The sequence below is a fragment of the Xiphophorus couchianus genome, chromosome 3 (assembly GCF_001444195.1).
Source record: "Xiphophorus couchianus chromosome 3, X_couchianus-1.0, whole genome shotgun sequence".
NCBI classification, from domain to species: domain Eukaryota; kingdom Metazoa; phylum Chordata; class Actinopteri; order Cyprinodontiformes; family Poeciliidae; genus Xiphophorus; species Xiphophorus couchianus.
The window spans coordinates 18121875-18143181 of record NC_040230.1 but is presented as its reverse complement, the minus strand read 5'-3'; the positions used below and the strand labels follow the sequence as shown (position 1 = coordinate 18143181).

Genomic DNA, 21307 nt, shown 5'->3' with positions numbered 1-21307 from the left:
ACCATAAGGATTCTTTTTCTTACCACAGTCAAAAACCTTAAGCTTCCTGCTGAAACCTAGCTGACCCTTTGTACAGGCTGCTTTTATTTTAAAGCTGTGAAAGCACTTACTGGGCTGTCAACAGTGATAGGTTACCCTGAAAACACAGTACATTTGGTACCTTAACACAAATGGAAAAGACAGAATGGCACAAAGGCATATTTAGGTGTGAATACAGTGACTTGCCTTGCAAAATGATTCCAATTTAAAAACCTTCAACATTTTGTCACGTTACAACTAAAAACTTAACTGCGTTTTACTGGTATGTTATGTGACAAAAGTAGGAAAATGAAACAACTTTTTTTTAAAATTTTGTACCATGCATTTTGTATTCAATCTCCACATGTCAAAACTTCACAGTTGAATTTAGAAAAAAAAGCATCTCCACAGCAAGATGCTGCCACCACCATTTTTTTTTTTTTTTGGTGCCATCTGGTCAGAGCAGCTTCTTCCAAATGTTTGCTTTGTCCAGCTGCAAATAGGGTATCTCAGGGACTCTTCCTGCTGCACTTCCACAAGGATCTAATAGTTGTCCCATCAACAAGATTCTTCCCCTGAATATGTGGATCTCTGCAGCCTATATGGCCACATGTTTTAGCTAATTAGCCTGGTGAGAGATCCAGTCATGATGACTGGGTCTCTCACTGCTAGTGAGTTTCTTATTACTCACTACCAGTTTTTTATGTGAATTTTTGTAATATTAAGAAAAACAATCATCATGCTGTTATGCACTTTAGCAAGGCTCCAAGGAACATTGAAGGAGAAGCAGGTTCCACAAAATGTCATCCTTTACTTTGCAGCACCAGACATTTGAAATGTTTGTTGCTGAAAAAGCTCAGTTTTAATCTCTGACCAAAGTTCCATTGGAGTGTCCAGGTGAGACGATTCCTATAGCATGTAACATTTAAATATGGAATGATGAAATCTCTTCAATATAGGCTGATGCTATCACATTAAAATATGAACCTATTTTAGGGCTGTTTCTACATGTTTTTCGGGAATGCAAAGCAGAGACTATGTGGTTTAACGCAAATGAGGACTGAATGATCCAAATGAGGCGTCTCTGGGCTTCATAACTAATTACAAAGTTTACAGGAGAACCAGATGGCATTGGCACCTCTGAAAGAGTGACCTCACACCCTTACTTCTGCTGAGATGATAAAGGCACACAAGCTCTCCCCTGAGCCCCAAAATGTTCAGGTCTTCAAGAGCTAATCCCAGGTTTTGAAGGCCTCTGCCAGGTGTGAGGGGCCATGTAAAGGTCTGTGTGAGCACTAACTAGCCACAGACATCTCCAGGGGGCTTTCTCAAGACAAAATAACAAAAAAAGAAAGAAAAGAAAAAACAAAAAGAAAAAAATTAAGAAGGAGGAAAGTGTGGATTGTATAGAATCTTTCACAGATTTATGACTGGGAACCTGTTCTTGTAAAAGGCGAGCAGACTGGCGTGCATGTGTGCATGTGTGTCTGTGTGTCGTTTCTAACTACAAAAGATCCGTAAGATTGAAGCAGCTTCATAAAAGAGAGCAAGATTGTTTGGTCGGGAAGGTTTTTAATGCACACCAGACAGATGGGTTCAAGACTGTATTCTCTTTGCTTATCCTCTGTTTTTTCCCCAAGGCTCAACTTGAAAGACTTTGCAGAACAAACACCCACATTAAAGGTGCTCAGTATTTGATACCATATAGTGATTTTTCTCCTCTCATGTCTCTCTGTTCATGTGTGAAAAGTTAAGACGACTAATTTACTCCCCTGACCCTGTAGAGAATCCTTCTGACTTAGCTGCTCTGGGAAGTCATCAACACCAGAGCAGTCAGATCTATATGCATTTCTGACTTGTGCATGTGGGTTCCAGCTCAAACTCAGCTTGTGTTCTCCAAATAACACCCCACAGAGGGAGGGTGATCTACTATGCTCCACATTTCCTCAGCTTGTCAGCAGAAATTAGGTCAAGAGTTGAAACAGTTTAAAAATTCTTAAGGGAGAGTGTTTCTCATGGTGATGTAGAGAAACATACGGAAAACAGCAGTCTGTGGTGAAGACATAAAACAATAGCAACAGACTGACTAAAATACAGCACCGTGAAAAATCACGTATACCCTCTGAACTTTAACAATATCCAGTCACCTTACTGGTGTTGTTTAATGTATTGTACTGGGATTTTATGCAATAAATCATCTAAACGTTTAGCAGAAATGTAAATGTGTTTTAATCCAAACCATGGGTGTCCAGCTCCGGTCATTAAGGGTCGGTGTTCTTCCAACTTCAGATGTGCTTCTGCTCTAATATAGCTGTTTCAAATGGTACAGCAACCTAGTCAGTTTGTCAGATATCTACAGAGGGCTGGTAATGAACCACCAGTTGATTATTTGTTTCAGGTGTGTTAAACTAGTAAAGAACGAAAACATGCAGGCCTCTGAGGGCTGACTTCGGACATCATCGATCTAAACCATTTCATTGTTCCGCTTTATGTTTAGGGTTGTTGTCCTTGACCTTTTCCTTGGAAGGTGAGACTCTTCCCTAGTTTCTATTCTGCAGATTTTCTTCCAAGAAAGTTTCCAGATATTAAAGGGATTTGCATACAGGCTAAAAAGTTCTATCCTGGTTTTATCTGTCCAGATCATCTTCTTATTCTGTGTCTTTCTGGGAGTCCAGACACTCTTCCGTAAAAGAGTACCTAAACAGTTGTCCTGTCAACAATTATTCCACCTACATTTTGTATTTCTGCACCTCTTCCAGAGTTTCATGAGCCTATTAGCTGTGTCTGTGATTAATGCTTTCCTTACCAGAGTGTTCACTTAAGGCGGAAAGTCAAGCTGCTTCTTCTCTAAAGTTCCTTAAGAAAGTCCCTAGACCTTCATGGCATGACTGTATTCATACTGAGAGTACAGTAAATGCATTTGGATTAAGGTTTCTTCTAAAGTAAACTTCAGAAGTTAGTTAGAAGTTAGTTAGGGTTAGAAACCCACTGAAGGGTAGGAAATTAAATGCATAGCATGCTTTCCAGGTATTTATTTGTAAAAATATGAAAATAACGTCTAATTTTGCTATGGACTTGTTATGGATTACTTGTGTTGGTCTGTCACATAAAATCCCAGAACAACATATTAAAGTTTGGCTGGAATGTGACAAGATATTTCACAATTTTTTATTTGAATAGCCCAAAGAAAGGTGGTCTCACAATCTTCAGCCAAACTTCAGTAATAACTTGTGTTTGTGGATAAGTTAGTTTCCAAAAGCCAGCTGTTTTCATCCTCCATCGTGTTTTGTGTCATTTAACCTGCTATGATTTATGAGTCTGAATGTGAGCCAACTCAGATGAAGCCTGAACCATTTCAGATCAGATTCTGGAGAGGTAGCCCAGGTCATGAGATGAACTGAGAATAATTGAGATGAATTGATCAGAATTTTCAAGACCAGTTTCAAATCCCCTTTTTTATAAAGTTTAATCTGCCAGCACAATTTCATCTTTTTCATATTTGTCTTAAAGAACTATGATATATGTAGGAGGTATTTATCATTATCACAATATAATAGAATATTTCACATAAAATAAAATAAAATACATTTATATACTATCCTACAGGTATCAGACTGTTTTCATTGAAAAAAGTATCAATAATAGGTTGTAAAATAGCTCTAATAAACTTGTGGGTGTAGCATGTAAGTGAAATGTGCAATACAGGGGTGGAAAAACACTCTGAAAGGTGTCTGACCCATGTAAAGAAAAACACTTGGCATAAGCTCATATTAAGCTAATATCAAACATACATGGTCAATAAAGCACAGGCTAAAAAATCTGTGCAATCAGGATAAAAAAGTGACATATTCAAATTGAAAGACAATAAAACAAAGACAAATAAAATAAATGGAAAGAAGGAGAGAAAGAAAGAAAGAAAGAAAGAAACAAAGAAAGAAACAAAGAGAGAGAGAAGGCAAAAGGGAATTAGTTTTATGATCTGTAATATCCTGGCAGAACTTTATTAGACACTTAAGCATGTGTGACCTGCTTTTTTCACAGCAGGCTGTTAAATGGTAGTGACTTTAGAATGAAAGCTGTGGTCTTCAAGTATCCACAGACAGGGTGTCCTTCACCTCTTCAGCCTCCTCACAAATGATCTTTCACCTCCCCATCATGGGAGCCATAAATTAGGCAGCTGCTACATTTGGTCTAACCGAACCACAGTATCTGCAGCACACACTTGGGTGTGTTTATGTGCTTTAACTTTGCGTGTGTGTCTGTGCAAGAGGGTCATCAAGCAGAATCATCAATTTACATGGTTTATATACACACATGTGGCTCTTGATGGGTTTATGGAAAGAAAAGTTGTTACAGGACTGATTAGAAACATCCTCGTGGTGAGGTAAAATGAAGGAGCATTGTTAGTTTACTAGTGTTCATACCCCTGAGGATGTAATTCTGGTAGTTCTGGTCCGCTTCAGCTCCCACTTTGATCAAACACGTCAGTCCTTCAGCTACCACAAATTCGTGAACCAAATCTTTGTCATCCTGAAAAAAAAGAACAAGGAAAAAGGGAAACTATTTAAGATGAGTTATTTATCATTCACAATATGTCTACATAGACACAGATTTCAGCCAGTGGACATACATTACCCTCTTCTTCACAGTCACTATAGTATTGGGATTTTAAGTGACACACCAACACAAAATAGTCTAAAAAAGTGTAGAGGATGGAAAATAATACATGGCTTACTTTCAATTTTTTTTGTTTGCAGTTTTATTCAATCCCATTTACTGTAACACTCGAAAATAAAAGCCTATGCAGCAAAAGTAGGGTTTGTTTATAAAAAAACAATATCGTGAACTGGGAGCATAATATTGACAAAATAAGAAACATTTTCAGTTCAAATTTGCATGTATAGTGTAAAACATTGTGACCAAAAACACTATCTTGAACCAGACTCTACACAGGCATTAGGATATGTATACAAAACATACAATAACCAAGGCAGCTGGTTGAATTAGATCCATGTTGGTTTCACATCACAAACTTAGCTTGTATTTTGTTACTGATGGTAAAACCACCTGTGTTTCTCACACCTGTCCGTGACTGCATTATTTAAGACCCAGCATCAGGTTTTCTGCAGGATTTATTGCTTTCTTATACATTCTACTGTTCAGATGGGATAGGGAGGAAGGCAGCAATAAACACTGTGGGGTGGCCAGGGCTTCTTGCGTCCCTGGAGCAGGTCTAAGTGCTTCCAGAACATCTTTACCATATATCACCGATGGAGACTGGAGTCATTTGGTACAGACTCCAAATATACAGAAGTCTACTGAAGAAACAGACATATGCACATCATTTCTGAAATGAGCGGACTTCACGAGTGTTAATAACATCCCTCAGATATTCGATGGAGGTAACCATAGTGAGGAAACTTGAGGCATTCTGATCTATTCTGGTGTGGTCGAAGCGTCTGTTGTTTTTGTTCCCATATCGTAACCAGACCTCAAAAGGTCCACAGCTGCCACGAAGGCAGACTCTCAGCAGCACAACTCTGCCTTAGGAAAACAGTACTATGTCCAAGTGTGAGTGTTCACTGATTAATGTTTTCACACCACATATATCTCTTGCATTTTAATGGGTGAGCATGAACCGCTGCAAAAATTGCAAACACGAAGCACTGTGGAGGGGATGGGATCTTGCAAGATTTAAGTTAAAGGGAAATGTTCTAACTGTGCTTTGCAAAGAACTTCATTCAAATTTTTGTCAGATTACAGTCAGAAAACATGTTTCATTGGGATTTTATGTGATAGATCAACACAAAGTAGTGCATAATTGTGTAGTGGAAGAAAAATAGATAAATGGCTTTTAATTAAATTTTTGTTTCTCCAAATAATTTGTAAAAGGGTTCTGTACATTCCTATTTCATCCCTGATTGAATACTTAGAAAGATCTATTTTGCCTGCAACTGCAGCTGCAAGTCTTTTAGGAATGTCTCTCCTACCTCTGCACATCTAGTCCACTCTTCTTCACAACATAGCTCATGTACAGTCGGAGTGAATGGAGACAGCCATGAACATAAAGTATATTTTTTCAGTAAGACTTAGGCCTGGCCTTTGTGTACATATTTGTACCATTCTAACTCTGGATGTTGTTGTTTTGCCTCAAAGTGAAAGTCTAACCTAGCTTGAAGGTTCACCTTCAAACTCTTATCAACTCTGTCCAGTTTTTCTTTTCCTACTGAAGAAAAGCATCCTTGAAATAAAGCAACCTAAAATATATGATGGCAAAATGGCCAATTGTGTGTGGAAAAACTCAAGGGGTGTGAATACATTCTCCATGCATTGTCAAAAAATTAACATATACTAAAGAATTACCTGAAAAATCTGCTTCAGAGAAAAAAGAGCCCTCCGCAGCTCCCGTCCTATGGAGTTATAGAGTTTTTCTGTGAGGAAAGAAAAAAAGAGGAAAAGGTTAATAGCAACATTATCAAGAGAGGTGACTGGGAGAGCTGACTTCTCTTTAAACACCATGCGTTTTAGTACATTATAAGATGATATTCCCATAAATCACTTCCTCATGTGAAAGAAATGCACAGAATACTGGACTCAAGTAGCTACATATAAAAACTTTCCCACAAGGGGAACGAAGAAGGCATAAAAACAGTAGGAGAAGCTCAGACAACATCTGCAGAGAGTTAGTGAACAGAGAATTCTTCCTGCTAAGAAGGACCAATCTGCAATTTACTATAATAGTAATAAAAAGAATCACGGAATAAGCTTTGACCACTAGCCACCACAATGACTAAGAAACAAGTCATGCATCAATCAGTTATGGAAACTGTACTGAATAGTAAAGAGACATCTGAGGAGATGGTTCAAATGATGACAGTTTTTTTTCTGCAGATCCTCTGGCAATCCTCGACTCTGTGCAGTCTGCAGGATCTACCATGGAGAGGCAGTGTTGAGCACAAGGAAAGTGGCTTACTCATCACTGCTGTGTGAACGCTCTCTGACTCAGCAAAACCTGTCAGTTGCTGTTGCAGACACAGCAGCATGCAGTGCATTGCAGTTTAATGCAGAGTAGTGCAGGTCAGATTGTTCAATTCTTAATAAACTCTGCAGTGGCTCTTCTTTTTCATTTCTCCCCTCTGTCACATCCAAATTCTACTTAAAACATCATCTACAACAACAGAGAAACAATATGTGTATAATGCTGCAAGAAATACAGTCTTTGCACAAAGCATAAATAATAATAATAATAATGAAAAAACTGCTCTCAACTAAAACTTTAGAGTGAGAAATTCACACTGTTGACTTGATACATTTGGGACAGCAGAGCAACAGTCTCCTGTTCATTATTGCTGTTGGCTGTGTGAGCTGAAGACTAAATCCCTTCAGCTGATGAACTGAGACAAAGACAGGGCCGGGGTTCGTTACGCCTGCCAGTTTTGTGGCCAGACACTTTATACTTCTACACGCTCAACCAGACAAAGTGGAAACTCAAAGTTTGATGTCTCTGAGAGGATTTCCAGTGACACGCAACAGATTTCATAACACACATGAAGCCTTCCACTCAGTAAAACCATTTGCTGCCACTGTGACAACATGCAGACTGAGTCACGATACTAAAATAGTAACCTAAGTTTTTCAGAAAAGTCTGTTATTATGAGATCTTCTGCATGTCAATTGCTGAGCAGAAACAACAAATAATCTTTGTCTCGGTATAATTGTCAAAGCCTGTCTAGTTTCTTGCACCGCCTTGCCATTAATCTAATAAAGTAAAATGTACTACCTTTAGAAACTTTCAGGACCACAAATAAATCAGCAGTCTGAAAGCAAAGTGCTCTGTTGGGAACATAAGGAACAATAACATTTCTGATATATGACTGAGTTTGATGATTGAGTATGTGAGATTTTTAAATTATATTTGCAATTTAACAGGGAGTCAATGAATAAAAACTAAAACAAGAGAACTAAAATGTCTCAAATTTATGTTAATCAGAAATATTGGTGCAGTATTTTGATTAAACTTAAAGCGTTTTACTTTTTTTGGACTTCCTGATAGTAAAAATTATAGTAAAACATTTTCATAATGCTAATCTTTTGCATTAAATTCATCATTAAGGGGATGATGAAGTGCCAAAGTGATTAGCTTCCTTTGTCTTTATTGGGTAACGTCCCTTACTAACCTGTTGCCTCACACTGCTGGTCAAGTGGCTGAAAGAAGGGTAATATACTTTCTTTCACTTAAAAGCAAAATAAGTTCAGTTGTTTGAAATTTTGTACAAAAAACACCATTAAATATTAAAGGACCACCACATATTGATCTCAGTAAGACTCCTCTGTTTTATCACAACAGTTTTATTGAATAAGGTCATCTGAACTTATTCTACATTTATGTTACACAGATACATTACAGATAGAATGATATAAACTGTACCAATGAGAGGATTATTGGCCCTGTTGTCAGAGGAATTTCTTACCCCACATTTTCCTTTCATTAAACTTTCTATTAATGTTTGCACTCTAAGAACATCTAGAGTATATTATGCTGTGTTCAATGAATCTATATGCTGCGTTTCACTTTTTAAAATAAATTACTCAACCCAATGTTTGAAAATATCCTAATTTAATGAGATGCACCTGTATGTGGTTGGAAAGTATTGCTTTAATTCATTTTTCATACCAATATTACTCAGTATTACAACGGTATCACCTAATACTGTACAACGATACATCTTGTTCCAAATTTTAAGATCTTAATGTTTTCTGTGCTCAGGGCTTTGTGTTGCTCGGCTCCCTCTTGAGGTACTGGTCTTTATGGGGAAGTCACCCCGAATCACTGGCAGCAGCATCCTAGAGGAATAAATTCTGCAACTCCAGAAGTACTGTCAGGGCCAAACTGTGTGATGTTGGTGATTTATGTCTTTATAAATAACAGGAAGGAAGCCTGACTGAAACTTTTCAGTTTGAGGCCCCTAACTGTGCAAGTTAGGGTCACATTGTATTTTTAAAACATGCCATAAAACTGACACATCTTTGTAGTTGCATATTTTTTTGGCTCACTTTTTATCACTAAAATCTCTTGCAACTTTGTTATACATGGGATTATAAAACTGAGGAGTATAAAAATGTAAACATACTACACATATTAAATAAATCAAGACTAAACACATCTTATACTAGGCGTTACCCTAATGCCACAAGGTTTTAAAATAATACTACTCCCTTCTCGAGGTCACAGTGTAGCCAGCTCTATTGCTCTGAACCACAGGAAGACGACTAGGAGTTTGGATTAGGGGATCTTCAAACAGACAAACTCTCGGATCAGTGAAGTGGAAGAACAGAGGTAATAACTCTGGGTTACTCATCGCACCTTCACAACAAAAAGTGAGCTTGATTTGTGGTCATACTGAACCCCAACTTCAATCAGTGCTCCTTTTCTTGCAAACTGTTGCGACTGCTCAGTGTCCACATGGACACTGATCATTAATCAGTCAGCGGAAAAATTACACCGAGCATTGCTGAGGAGTCTGGGATGGTTCTGCTTGGCACATGAATCAACACTTGGGTTGCTGTTGAGTTCGACTGTATCCCACCAATGGGTTCTGTGTGAGTCTGTCAATCAGCAACAACGAAAAAGACAGATTCTTCCATGTACAGCTTTGTTACCATTTGTACAAAGGGCTTGTGCGTCTCTACTTAGCCATGTAGTTTGGACTGCAATAAAACTGTCAGAAAGTTATTCCTGCCTCGCATTAAACGAAGCCCATCTGCAGGAACAGACAGTTCCTTCGCTGTCCCCATCCACAGTCCACACACCGATGTTCCTCCCAGAGGCCTGTGTTTAATGAGAAATAACTCAGTGGAGATTAGTTCCATACCACTTGGCACAGATATGCACCCAAAAGAACGGGCCTTCTCCATTTCCTTATTTAGGAAGAAACCTGGGAGCTTATTTATCCACATGAAATGTTTGGGTCCCAAATCAATGTGCATATGAAACCATACTAAAAACTTCAGACTCAATCTCTTACAACATTCACCATATAGTCTGGCATTGGGCAATAGCAAGCTCAGAGAACAAAGGAAGACATAAAACATCCTGGCTGATTTTAATGTGATTTCACCTATTACAGCTAGAATAGCTAAATAAACAAACTGCGACAACCATATAACTTTGCACACGCAAAACATACGACTAGCATTTCAACAGTTGTTTTCATCTTCCAGCCTCCAGTGATGTTGCTGATTCTTCATCAAAAATACATGTGATTGTGAAGGTATATTAACTTTCAGCAAAACTACCACTGTTCCAGTGTGTTAAAATTCAAGCAAAAATTTTAAAATACACAAAATGACCTAATATATATATATATATATATATATATATATAGTCCTTACCACTTTGCATAACCAACTGGACAGTGTATTATTATAATTAGGACTGAGCTGAATAGTATACATTGACATCTGAATATGACAATGTAACAAAGTGCATTGCAATTAAGTAGATTGAGTAATGAGAGTCATGCTCCGTTTTAATAGAACCAAGTACAGCGAATTTACTTTCCAGCATCTGGTTCTTTTGATGCATAATCCTTGTGCACCAATAGATTCTACTATAATAGAGCATTACAGTAGGTATTGTTGGAGAGGTACAGCATTCAATTATTAATTAACAGAACAGTCATAAATAATATCATAGTAAAGTTTCTATCATTAACATGAATGTGCTACGAATAAAAAGCTGTTGTGGTGAGTTCATGTCCTCAGACAGCTCATGGCTTTGATGATGTTTAAGCTGCTCCTAACAAGACAACTTTAGAAAAAGGAAATTTGCTTTAAAGATATTTAAGTTCTTTGGATCCTATTCCAACAATTTCCAGATCCCTGTTTCAATTTTCTGAGTCATTTTTTTTTTTTTTTAATATTATATTTGTATGCCAATCTGAACTGCAAACCAGCCTATATCCCTCATTGTTTGACATCTAACAAATTGTGAGAAATTGGTTGCCTTTAAGTCATTGCCTTTTCATTTTCCATCTTGAAAACTCTTTAAAATGTTTAGTTGCTCATCTGTTCACATGCCTTCAGTTCCAGGGAGTGCTATAAAATGAACAGGATGACTACCACTGCTCATGCATCGCGCAGCAGGCGGAACACATAAACCAAATCCAAAGCACAGCCAGGAAACCCACAAGGACCCCACTGGGGAGAGAAACCTCACGCAGACTGGTGTAAATTAAACTATGTTTACTTTCTCTGCTAGATGTGTCAACCTAAAAGTACAGGAGGAGGATCTTTTACACTACTGTGATGCGTGTGTAAAATTTTTATTGTAATCCACAGTAAAATCAACAGCTTTAATGCAAGAAATGCTGAAATATGGATCCAACATTTTGTTATATCAACGGGAGGAAACAATGATCCATGAAAGGGAGCCGAAAATATTCCATTTAGATTGGCAATTTTACTCCAATCACAAAATCGTATTATTATTTATTAATGCAAACCAAAGTAAAACTTTTGCAATAATAAAAAGTAGACAGCACTTGTCATAATTAAGTATCAACTTAGCCTTAATTATCTTACCAAAAAAGTATCAAGTATATATGTAGCTAAGAAATAAAGATTGGTATGACAAAATTTAACTTGTGTTCGCTCACTTTGTTATGGAATCAATATCCAGTACGTTACTGTTTTTGAACGATACAATTTCATATGTTACAGTGTTACTACATAAAGCACTGGTCCAAAAAAGAATAAAAAAATAATCAATGTTTAATTTTAAGCCACAGATGGACTGCAAGAAGATGAAAAACAAGTAAAATGTTGATAGCTTAAATAAAGTCATTTCCCACATAAATTGTATTTCTGTGAAATAAAATGTTCCAGGTTTAAGTTTGTGATGGTAGGAGAGAAATATATTTTCCTGACATGCTTATGTCATCTGATGGTTTTAGTAAAGATTTGCGTGCAAAATGCCACTTTACTGCAGTTTGAAAATCACAAGGTTCCCTCATCATCCTCCTCACTCTGAGTGGTTACAAGATCATTTTGTGTCCTCATTCACCCTTATTTTCTTACTCCCAAATTTTATGATTATGATTATTGCTCTGAGTGTAGCTCTGACTAGCATGTTCTCTTGTCTGAAAAGTGCCTAAGAAATTGTTTTGTCTCTTGTCTGTTTATATCCCAGAGAAACAGGAAGTGATCAATTACTTAACAGGTAATTAATGTCCTGATCAATTTATAAAAAGTAAAGAATACTTCAGATCACAAAACAAGAGACTTCAAGTAGTGATTCAGAAGATAATACATAAATTACAATTTTTAATAGTGTTTTGATGCTGCTGCAGCAATAATAGATTAATTTACTTAATTATATATTTTTTAGCACATTTTTAGCAGACATGCCAATAGGTGTTAACCAAACTCGCAACAGGACAGGTTTGGTTAACGTTGGTTAGTCAGTCACAAGCCAGAGCAGCACTGCCCATGGCTGGATTCCATGGGAACCAATTTTTCCACTGGTCAGTAAACAGAGGTCCAGGCTGAGGTCAGCTAAACTGCAGTCATTTGTGAGAGTTCTGTCTCATGTTTCCATTATCTCTGCTTGGCATGTGGAAGAATAAAAGGTTACTTTTTTTTTTGCTTTTTATTTTCATCCCCCAGTATTTTTACAAGAAGCAGTTGAGTTTACAATGTCAAGTCACGAAACACAAAAGAACAACAACATAATATTCTTATGTTCCCTTTGTTCCTCTGTTGCTCTGTAAGCAAAGTTGCCCAAGTTTATGAACAGAAAATTCAAGAAATTAAGGAGGACGACCTCCCAGCAGATCCATTGGACAGCATTATGCTATTTTGTGGTCTGAGGTTTTCACCATAGCTGTAAGGTAAGTTAAATGATGGGTCAATAAAAGCAGCTAACAGCACTCAGGCACAGATCAATTGGAACATGTTTACACAGACCAACGTTGGACCAGAAAAAGCCTGTACAATTATAAGAAGCAACAAGCATCAACATGGGGATGCACACTCCAGAGAAAAAAAAGGAATTAATTAATTTGTTGGGCTGCACAGTGGCGCAGTTGGTAGCACTGTTGCCTTGCTGCAAGAAGGTCCTGGGTTCGATTCCCGGCCGGGGTCTTTCTGCATGGAGTTTGCATGTTCTCCCTGTGCATGCGTGGGTTCTCTCCGGGTACTCCGGCTTCCTCCCACAGTCCAAAAACATGACTGTCAGGTCAATTGGTTTCTCTAAATTCTCCCTAGGTGTGAGTGTGTGTGTGCATGGTTGTTTGTCCTGTATGTCTCTGTGTTGCCCTGCGACAGACTGGCGACCTGTCCAGGGTGTACCCCGCCTCCCGCCTGGAACGTAGCTGGAGATAGGCACCAGCAACCCTCCCGACCCCATTAGGGACAAGGGTGAACAGAAAATGGATGGATGGATGGATGGATTAATTTGTTCCTGTTACCTGGAGTTTATTCTAAATGCTTTGGAAGTTATGATAGAAGACACATGGGCATGATGGTTTGGATTAGGGAAACAGAGTCAGGCCACACAGAATGAAGAAGCTCGTGTCACTGGCAGCAAACCTCACAGGAAGGCTGCAAAGGACCCACAGGGAGTAAAAGTTATGGGAAGAAAGAGAAATTAAAACCAACAAATAGACACTTAACCTTCTGATGGAAAAAATAAATCCTAACAACGCTGGAACGGGACTCAAACTGTGCTGCTCTTCATACACAATAAGAAGCGTTTAAACCAATGATCCTGCAGACTCCAAGGTAAATCGTCTCTGGAGTGAGGACACGTGTTCCTTCAGGGATGTTAATGACAGTGTTAGGGGTGTGCAAATAAACGACGGTAATTCGTTTTGATTCGACTTCCTTTCCAGATGCCGAACCCAGACCTTCTCTTCACGCTGCTCCAGAGAGCACGGCATCCACAGCCCGCTGGGAGCAGAGAGGAGATCGGATTACAGAGCTGTGACATTCGATCCGGGTGGAGGCATGTGACACCAGAGTGTGCTTTAATAAACATTAACGCTGCCCCACAGAGCTCCACATCACTCACTGCAAGATTAAGAACATTTGTTTATATACCTGCATCGAGTGAAAGTTTTTGTTTTTGTTGGTTCCCGAAATCTCCTCTGGGAGACAGCGGTAGCATCTTAGTTTGGAGTAAAATCTGTTTAGTGTGTTACTGATTATGTGACTTCTGAAGGCAGCTGACTTCACTGGATTTTATTAGGGGATATCAGAGTAAAGGGGGCTGAGAACAACTGCATGGCACACATTTAAATGGTGGGTGGGGAATAATATTGCAAACCATGTATTAGTTGCATTCTAATACATGAAATTATTATAATTTTACAGAGTAATGTGATGCACATAAAGTCCTCATAACATGTTGTGAGGTTTGTGGCTGTAACATGAAAAGATGTGACAAAGTTGAAGGCGTGTGAATGCTCCTGCACTCTTCTGTACATCCATCTTTCATCGCTTGTTCTGTCCTGCATATGCTGAGCCTCACCGGTTATACTCTTCAGGTGAGCCTCCAGGTTAAACATTTTGCAAATTTACCATGAAGATAAAAATCTGACACGGAGCACGAGAAGCAGCGGAGGAAAGTGACGGTGGAATCTGCAGAATTCCAGACAAGGAGAGAGCCGTGACAGCGAGGCTGATGTGAAGACAGACAAATCTTTTATTAGAGCCTGCCACTCTAATGAGTCATTCCGTAGCTACCAGGTGGGGGTGACCCTCCTGACACCCAGTAAATACCCTCCTTTTCTTGCCTCCTCTTTTCTTTGCCGACACCCTTTCACCTCCTCAGCAGGGCTTCCCCCACACTCACGAGTGCTGACACAGATATGTAGTGGAGCGGAGAGCAAAAGAAAAAGTAGAAACCCATTCAGCAGGCCAGACAAAAGCCTGACACAGATATAAACTAGGTGATCAACAACTAAAATGGGACTGCTTGAGGTGATTGCTGTTATGGCTATATGCTATAAACCCTCTAGCTTTGGTTTGTTCTGCAGCATTATGACCGACTTTTTGTAGAGAGATGGACCCAGGCTACTCCACATGTGTTCCTTGGCCGATGACTGAGCCAAACAGCTTTTCTGACTACAGTAAAATGTGCACATAGATGCAGGGCCAGATGCCTAAAGAATGAGATTTTAACTCCCAGTCCATATATTTAGCTATCACATGTGAGCATGCACAGTATACTTCTATTTTATCCTGGGATTTTTAAATGCTCATCCATAAAAGCACAGGTCTGCAATGTTTTTTGTTTTTTTATATTGCTTAAAATGGAAAAAAAAAGATTTTTTTTAGTTGTCGGCAATTAAGCAGATTTTTTTAACATGTAAAAAGTGTGAAAATGACTCCCAAACTTATTTTCTCTCACTTTACTTGGCCTCTCTGGCCGTGACTTTCCTCTGCTCCCCCTTCTTCTTGACAACCTGACACATGGGGTACTGCACCAGTGCAAACTCCATCCAATAAACACAGCTGAGTCGAGACCACATCTATTTCAGACTGGGCTCTATGAATAGGAAGCAAACACATGTGTCACAGTACACCATCTTATTTCCATACTGGCCACCCGGTGACTGACTGCCCTTAAAGGAAAGGAGATGTTGAAACACCTGGTTTTTGCACAAATGGCATCCATTGCAGCCTTCCCCCAGTTCCTTTTACTTTTTTTGATGTTTAGATATATATATATATATATATATATATATATATATATATATTATATAATTTATTAAGGGGACTCCTCTTGTCCTCTTGTGGAGGGAACTGGAGGGAAGTCTATATATACAGTATATACATATAAAAGGATATATTACTTAAAGGTATATATATATACCCAGCCTCCTCATTTTCTTAGTTACTTATTATATACTTTATTTTAAATCAGTCCTCTAGACTTATTCTTTTAAGCAAAGTCCATGGCAACCAAGTCATCTACTTAGACTCACACTGAACCCAGCAGTTCTGTGAAGACCTCGGAGATTCATTAGAGAACATTAGGTAAGGTGAGGTAAGGTAATTTTATTTATATAGCACATTTTCGGCAACAAGGCAATACAAAGTGCTTATGATGCTGTCTGTTCATTAGTGAACAGACAGCATCATGAAGAACAAGGAACACAGCAGACAGCTGTAAAATAAGTTTGTGAGAAGTCAAAAGCTGTGCTAGGATCTACAACAATAACCTGAACCATTAATATCTCAGCTAATGAGAGCTCTTAGTTGAAAAGAAAATGCAACTTAACCTAACCTGCACATCTAAATAGTTGCCTACACTAACAACAACTTGAAGATGCAGCTTTTGAAACAGCTTGAACAGATTTTGGTTCAAGCAAAACTATAATTGTTTGAACTGATAAGTAATGCCTACCTGCTAGCTTTTATATTATGGGAAGAAGACAGTGGTTACTGTGCAGTCCATTAACAAAAAGAAAGGAAAAACGAATGAGCTACTTCTCAATTAACTTGTAAAACAGAGAACAGCTGACTACAACTACCACAGGGTGACAGTATTGGATCTGCTGGACTGGACATACATGAGGAAAATTGAAGGCTCCTCTTCACAAGTTTGTTTCATCTGCACGAAATGCTTTGCAGTAAGGCCGGTAAAAACATCTGCATTACAGAGATCATAAATCCCTCAAAATCCACAAGTTTTCCTCATTACTGAATAAGTAGCTTATTATTTTTGTCTAAAAATGTCAAATTTTACGACTCATTTATGTTGACAAAACTTAATCTAAAAGCACAGAAATGGCAGACCACAGCTACATTCGCTAAAACCAAGGAATAGAGGGAAAAATTACTGCGTCGATGAAAGTTGAGATGAGAGAACGGCTGTTTTAGCAGCAAACGCTACCCACTTTAAAGAGAGACATACCTGGCTTTCAACAAACATGCCCTAGCAATGTAAATCACAGTGAGGAGATTGTGGAAAACCACTATTAGGAGTCAGTCATGCATCCACACAGCATGACAGTGTCAGCGTGCAGAGGGATTGGTTGGCACACCTTCAGCGCCCTCAGTTTCTGATAGGATTGGATAAAAAGGCGTTCTGGCTCACAGCACTACAGTGGATCAGCCGTCTCTTGGCAAGAAAGAATGCAAAGTGTTCTTACCTTATTTAGCCAAAGCTAGCCATCATATCACAAAGCATGCAAAGCAGAAAGAGCGAGAGGTAGCCACAAGATTATCACCCAAAGCTGTGAATAACACGTCAACAAGACATATCTTGAAGTAATGTGATTCTATCTGAGGTATCAAGATGTGAAGAGGTGTTCATCCAGTTGAAGGATAAGAGTCGCTGTATTTTATATCTTTAAAAGACAAAGTCTAGTTCAGGCTAACCTGTTCCTAAATGTATGCATCTGACATTGGCAGACATCAATAAGACAGGCAGAAGTTTTTGGGGGTTTTTTTGGGGCTTGTTTTTGTAAAGTGGTTCCAAGACTCTATCTCTCAACAAAACTGAACCTTCATTTGCAAAAGCCAGTGTGCTCTAGCATGTGATGGATGGATGTTTGTGCTTCTTCCAGGATAACAGAAATGAGATATTGTTGGAAGCCTTTAAGAGGAGAAAAATATTGACAAATGGGAACATGTTGCTGCAGCTAAAATTAAAGGGAACCTATTCAAGTAAATGTGAGTCATATTAACTTTTAAAGCATCCAAGTATTACTGTTTTTCATTAATTGTGTAAGATCAGAAGACAGAGAGTCTCTACCATTATTCCAAGAGTTCTTTTCAAATATTCTCCTCAACATTACTTTATATGCACTAGAGAAATAGTTAACAACTTTAAGTAGTATAATATGGGCTGAAGGGATGTGTGGGGGAAGGACCTTGCTCTCTGCACAGTAGGGGGTGAAAGGCACGCCTGCTTGCATTAAATCAAAAATATGAGAAAAAAAGTTTACATGCATGTGGTCAAATGAGAAAACACTCTGATTTTGATAATTCACAAAAAGTTCAAACTTTGAACTTTTTTTTTTACATTTTGTTACCTTAAAGTTTTTGGGGTTTCATGAAAAATGTCATCCGTGATAGAAAACTATCTGTGCATATTCCCCTGAAAACATTAGTTAGAGAGTAAAGCACGGGGGTGACAGTGTCATACTGTAAATGGGTCAGAGATGCAGATCAGAGATGAGGAGATAAATATAGGCATATCCAGGAAGAAAAACTGTAAGACAATGAAAAAGACTTGAGACCAGGACAGAGGTTAACCTTCCAGCAGGACAACCCTTACCATACAACTAAAACTACAATAAAATTGTTTCATCTAAAGAACTCGAGGCAAAACTTGAAAACACACATTCACAAACATGCTCAATGTCTCTAGAAGTTCATAGCTAGTAGAAACATACCTCAAAAGCAATGCAGTTGTAAAAGCTGTAAAAGGTGGCTCTACACATGGAAATCGCAATAAAATACAGTTAAGCTTGTGGCTGTAACATGACTAAATGTAAAAAATCTCAAGGGGTATCCATTTGCGGGGGCGCCCTAATAAACTTACTGACGTGGCTCAGCATTAGTGCAGTGACTGAACTGATTGAACTTGACTGAGTCTATAGAAAGAAAGACTTGTTTTCAGAAAAAAAAGAAACTGTTGAGAAAATAAATTATTTTAAGAAATCATTCAGTAAATTATTTACAATTAAGATGTTACTTTTGATAATATACATTACTTCAAGCGACCAAAATAGATGCCGCTTTATGCACTTCCAACTTCATAAAGAAAAAACGGCAAAAAAAAAAGAATCAAGCAGCAAAGTTGCGTATGGATTTGGGGTAGGAGTTGGGGTCTTTATGGGATCTAATGTGAGTGGGCTGCGGCCCTGCATGATCACACAGTAACAAGTTCGGACACCTTAGCCTAACATTCTGGTACCAGATTCATGCCGTTTGAAGTTTTCACATTAAGCAACTTCATTCCTCTGGCACTCCCCCACCTATCGCATTCCTCCAACTTTCAGCTCTTCTTGACCTTGTGCCAGCTTCACCAAAACCTTTTTTAAGCACACCTGGTAGTGGTTAGGCTCAATCACAGCTCAGAGCTGCTGACGGCTGCTGCAGGAGAGAAGGAGAACATCACGACAAAGGTACTCCTATTAACACATGCCTCTATGTTATATGTATTACTCACAGCAGAGTTAGATGTGTCTAAAGGAATGCACCTCATACCCAGAGCTTTACTCAATGCACAACCTTAAAATTAGAGATAAATCCCCCATTGCATGTGGGGTCGAGATCAGTCGAGATTGGGAAGTGCAACATTTCCACATTCACCAGCTGCTCTATTTTACAAGTTAAATAGATGGTCATTTAATTTTATTGGATAAAGGGTAAAAATGAAAGGAAGGTGTATGTAAAGCTCCATTCTTCAGTCTGTAATACCAATAGCAGTATGTAAAACAGAGTAAGCGATAAGTGCAAATCAATGACCTCATTCTTTTTAAACTACTTAGTTTAAAAAGACTCTTCCCAAAGCTCTAGTGATTGGATTAATGAAGAAATGCAACTTGAAATCATCGTCTGACATGTACAGGCTGAGAGGCTACATGCAGCCTACCTTTATCATTGTTAATTTTGTTTTCCATAAAAAGTTGTAATTGGCTAATTGCCCACTACTCATCTGAGAGAGAGCAAGAAAGAATGAGACTGATCAGACAAGAGAGGCTAAATGTATATAATAATAAACAATGTTTCTATTCTATTCTGCTCTATTCTGTTCTGTCGGCTGCAACGTTACTCTGTTTTATCCTGAGTTTTTAACCTCTGTCTGTTTATGTTTTCTATAAACTATCAGTAAAATTGTATTTTACTGTTTTATAAATAATAAATAACCCTTCATGGACAGGGAGGCTAGAACAATTTTTTTTAATGTTGCACTCATACATTCTCATATTCCCATTCTTCATAAGAAATCATAATTGATTAAAGTCATTATCAACAGATGAAAGCATTACAAAAAAGTCAATATTGAAAATTAGCCAGTGGCCTGTGGATCTTGGAAATGGTGTTTCATGCAGCCAACAGGATTCTTTGAAGGCCTTTAAACTTTAAAAGATTGTGGATGTAACCAGAAGACAGGATTCCTTCTTCAAATTCTTAAGTATCATATTAAAGAAGAGGAGAGAATTGATAACCAGAACAAAAACAGACCACCCATTTACTGTACACACTTCCAGGCTAATGTTTAGTTTGAACAGCAGTTTGAACAGATTATAATTTCTATAATATTGAATCACAGAAGAATGCTTCACTCAATGACTTAAACAAACAATGACATAGTCCTGATGGTTTCCAAAGGCAGAAACACAGAGATTGGTGTACAGTGTCAGGTTTTAGGCCTATTTATTTCATTTTTTTCTCCTTTTACTGAAACGTTTTGACTCCTCAGTGGGGGCATTATTTTCCATTTACCCCTTAATTTAGCTTTTATGATTTATGCATGATAGGGTTTGACAGCTGTAAAACAAAAATCTCATTTGAACACGGCTTAATGGGATTCCCATTTGGGAATGAATGAATGAATATACTAGACACTAGTATATTTATACTAGTGTCTAGTTTACTTGAAACCAGACTTGTGTTTATATGTGTTGTTCCCTAAAACATTTTACTAATAGTATGCTGCATTACTCTTAATGGTCTGGGAACACCCAGGATTGCAGAGAACATCGTTTTTTAATCAACAAGGCAGTGTCAGATGCTGCTTACAGTCTTTGTTCGGGTTTATTAGGTTGACATGTTCCATTTGTTGGCATTAATAAAACGTGGACTAAAGTAAAGTAAATTACTTCCATTTAAGAAGAACTACTGCTGCTTTGAAGAAAAGAAAAATGTTGCTTGAATATTTGGACTAAATGAAGGAAAATACTTGCTGAACATTCACCAGTGTTTATGCATATCTTTAAATTATGCTTAGAGGTGCCATGGTTGGATCCTAAATTCTGGGCAAAACAAAAGCTTATTTAAATTATAAGTATCAAAGTCCAATCCTGGTAGTCTACATGGCATTATGTTATTTCACTTCAAATGAGGGTTATTCAGCAGTGAATTTGCAGAACCCTTTCAAAGACTATAGACAACTTTTTGTGTGCAGCTTACAAAACAATTGTATCGTCAATCAATCATATCTAAGTCTTAACTAATGATCTCAGAGTTTTTCACCCTTTAAAAGAACATCGAAAACAGACAGTACTAGCTGCAGAAATGGTCTAATGGTTTCTTTCCTTTCCCTGAA

General features: G+C 38.1%; 1 protein-coding gene across 5 annotated transcripts in view; it reads right to left on the bottom strand.

The window, feature by feature from the left end:
• Positions 1-21307, bottom strand: part of fhod3b (formin homology 2 domain containing 3b) — a 95821-nt gene that overhangs the window by 37150 nt on the left and 37364 nt on the right. For all 5 annotated transcript variants that reach the window (XM_028010420.1, XM_028010430.1, XM_028010440.1 and 2 more), the window contains exons 4-5: positions 6382-6449; positions 4443-4548 (exon numbers count right to left, since the gene is read on the bottom strand). In XM_028010420.1, the coding sequence (XP_027866221.1) occupies positions 4443-4548; positions 6382-6449 (174 nt within the window). The remainder of the gene's footprint in view (positions 1-4442; positions 4549-6381; positions 6450-21307) is intronic.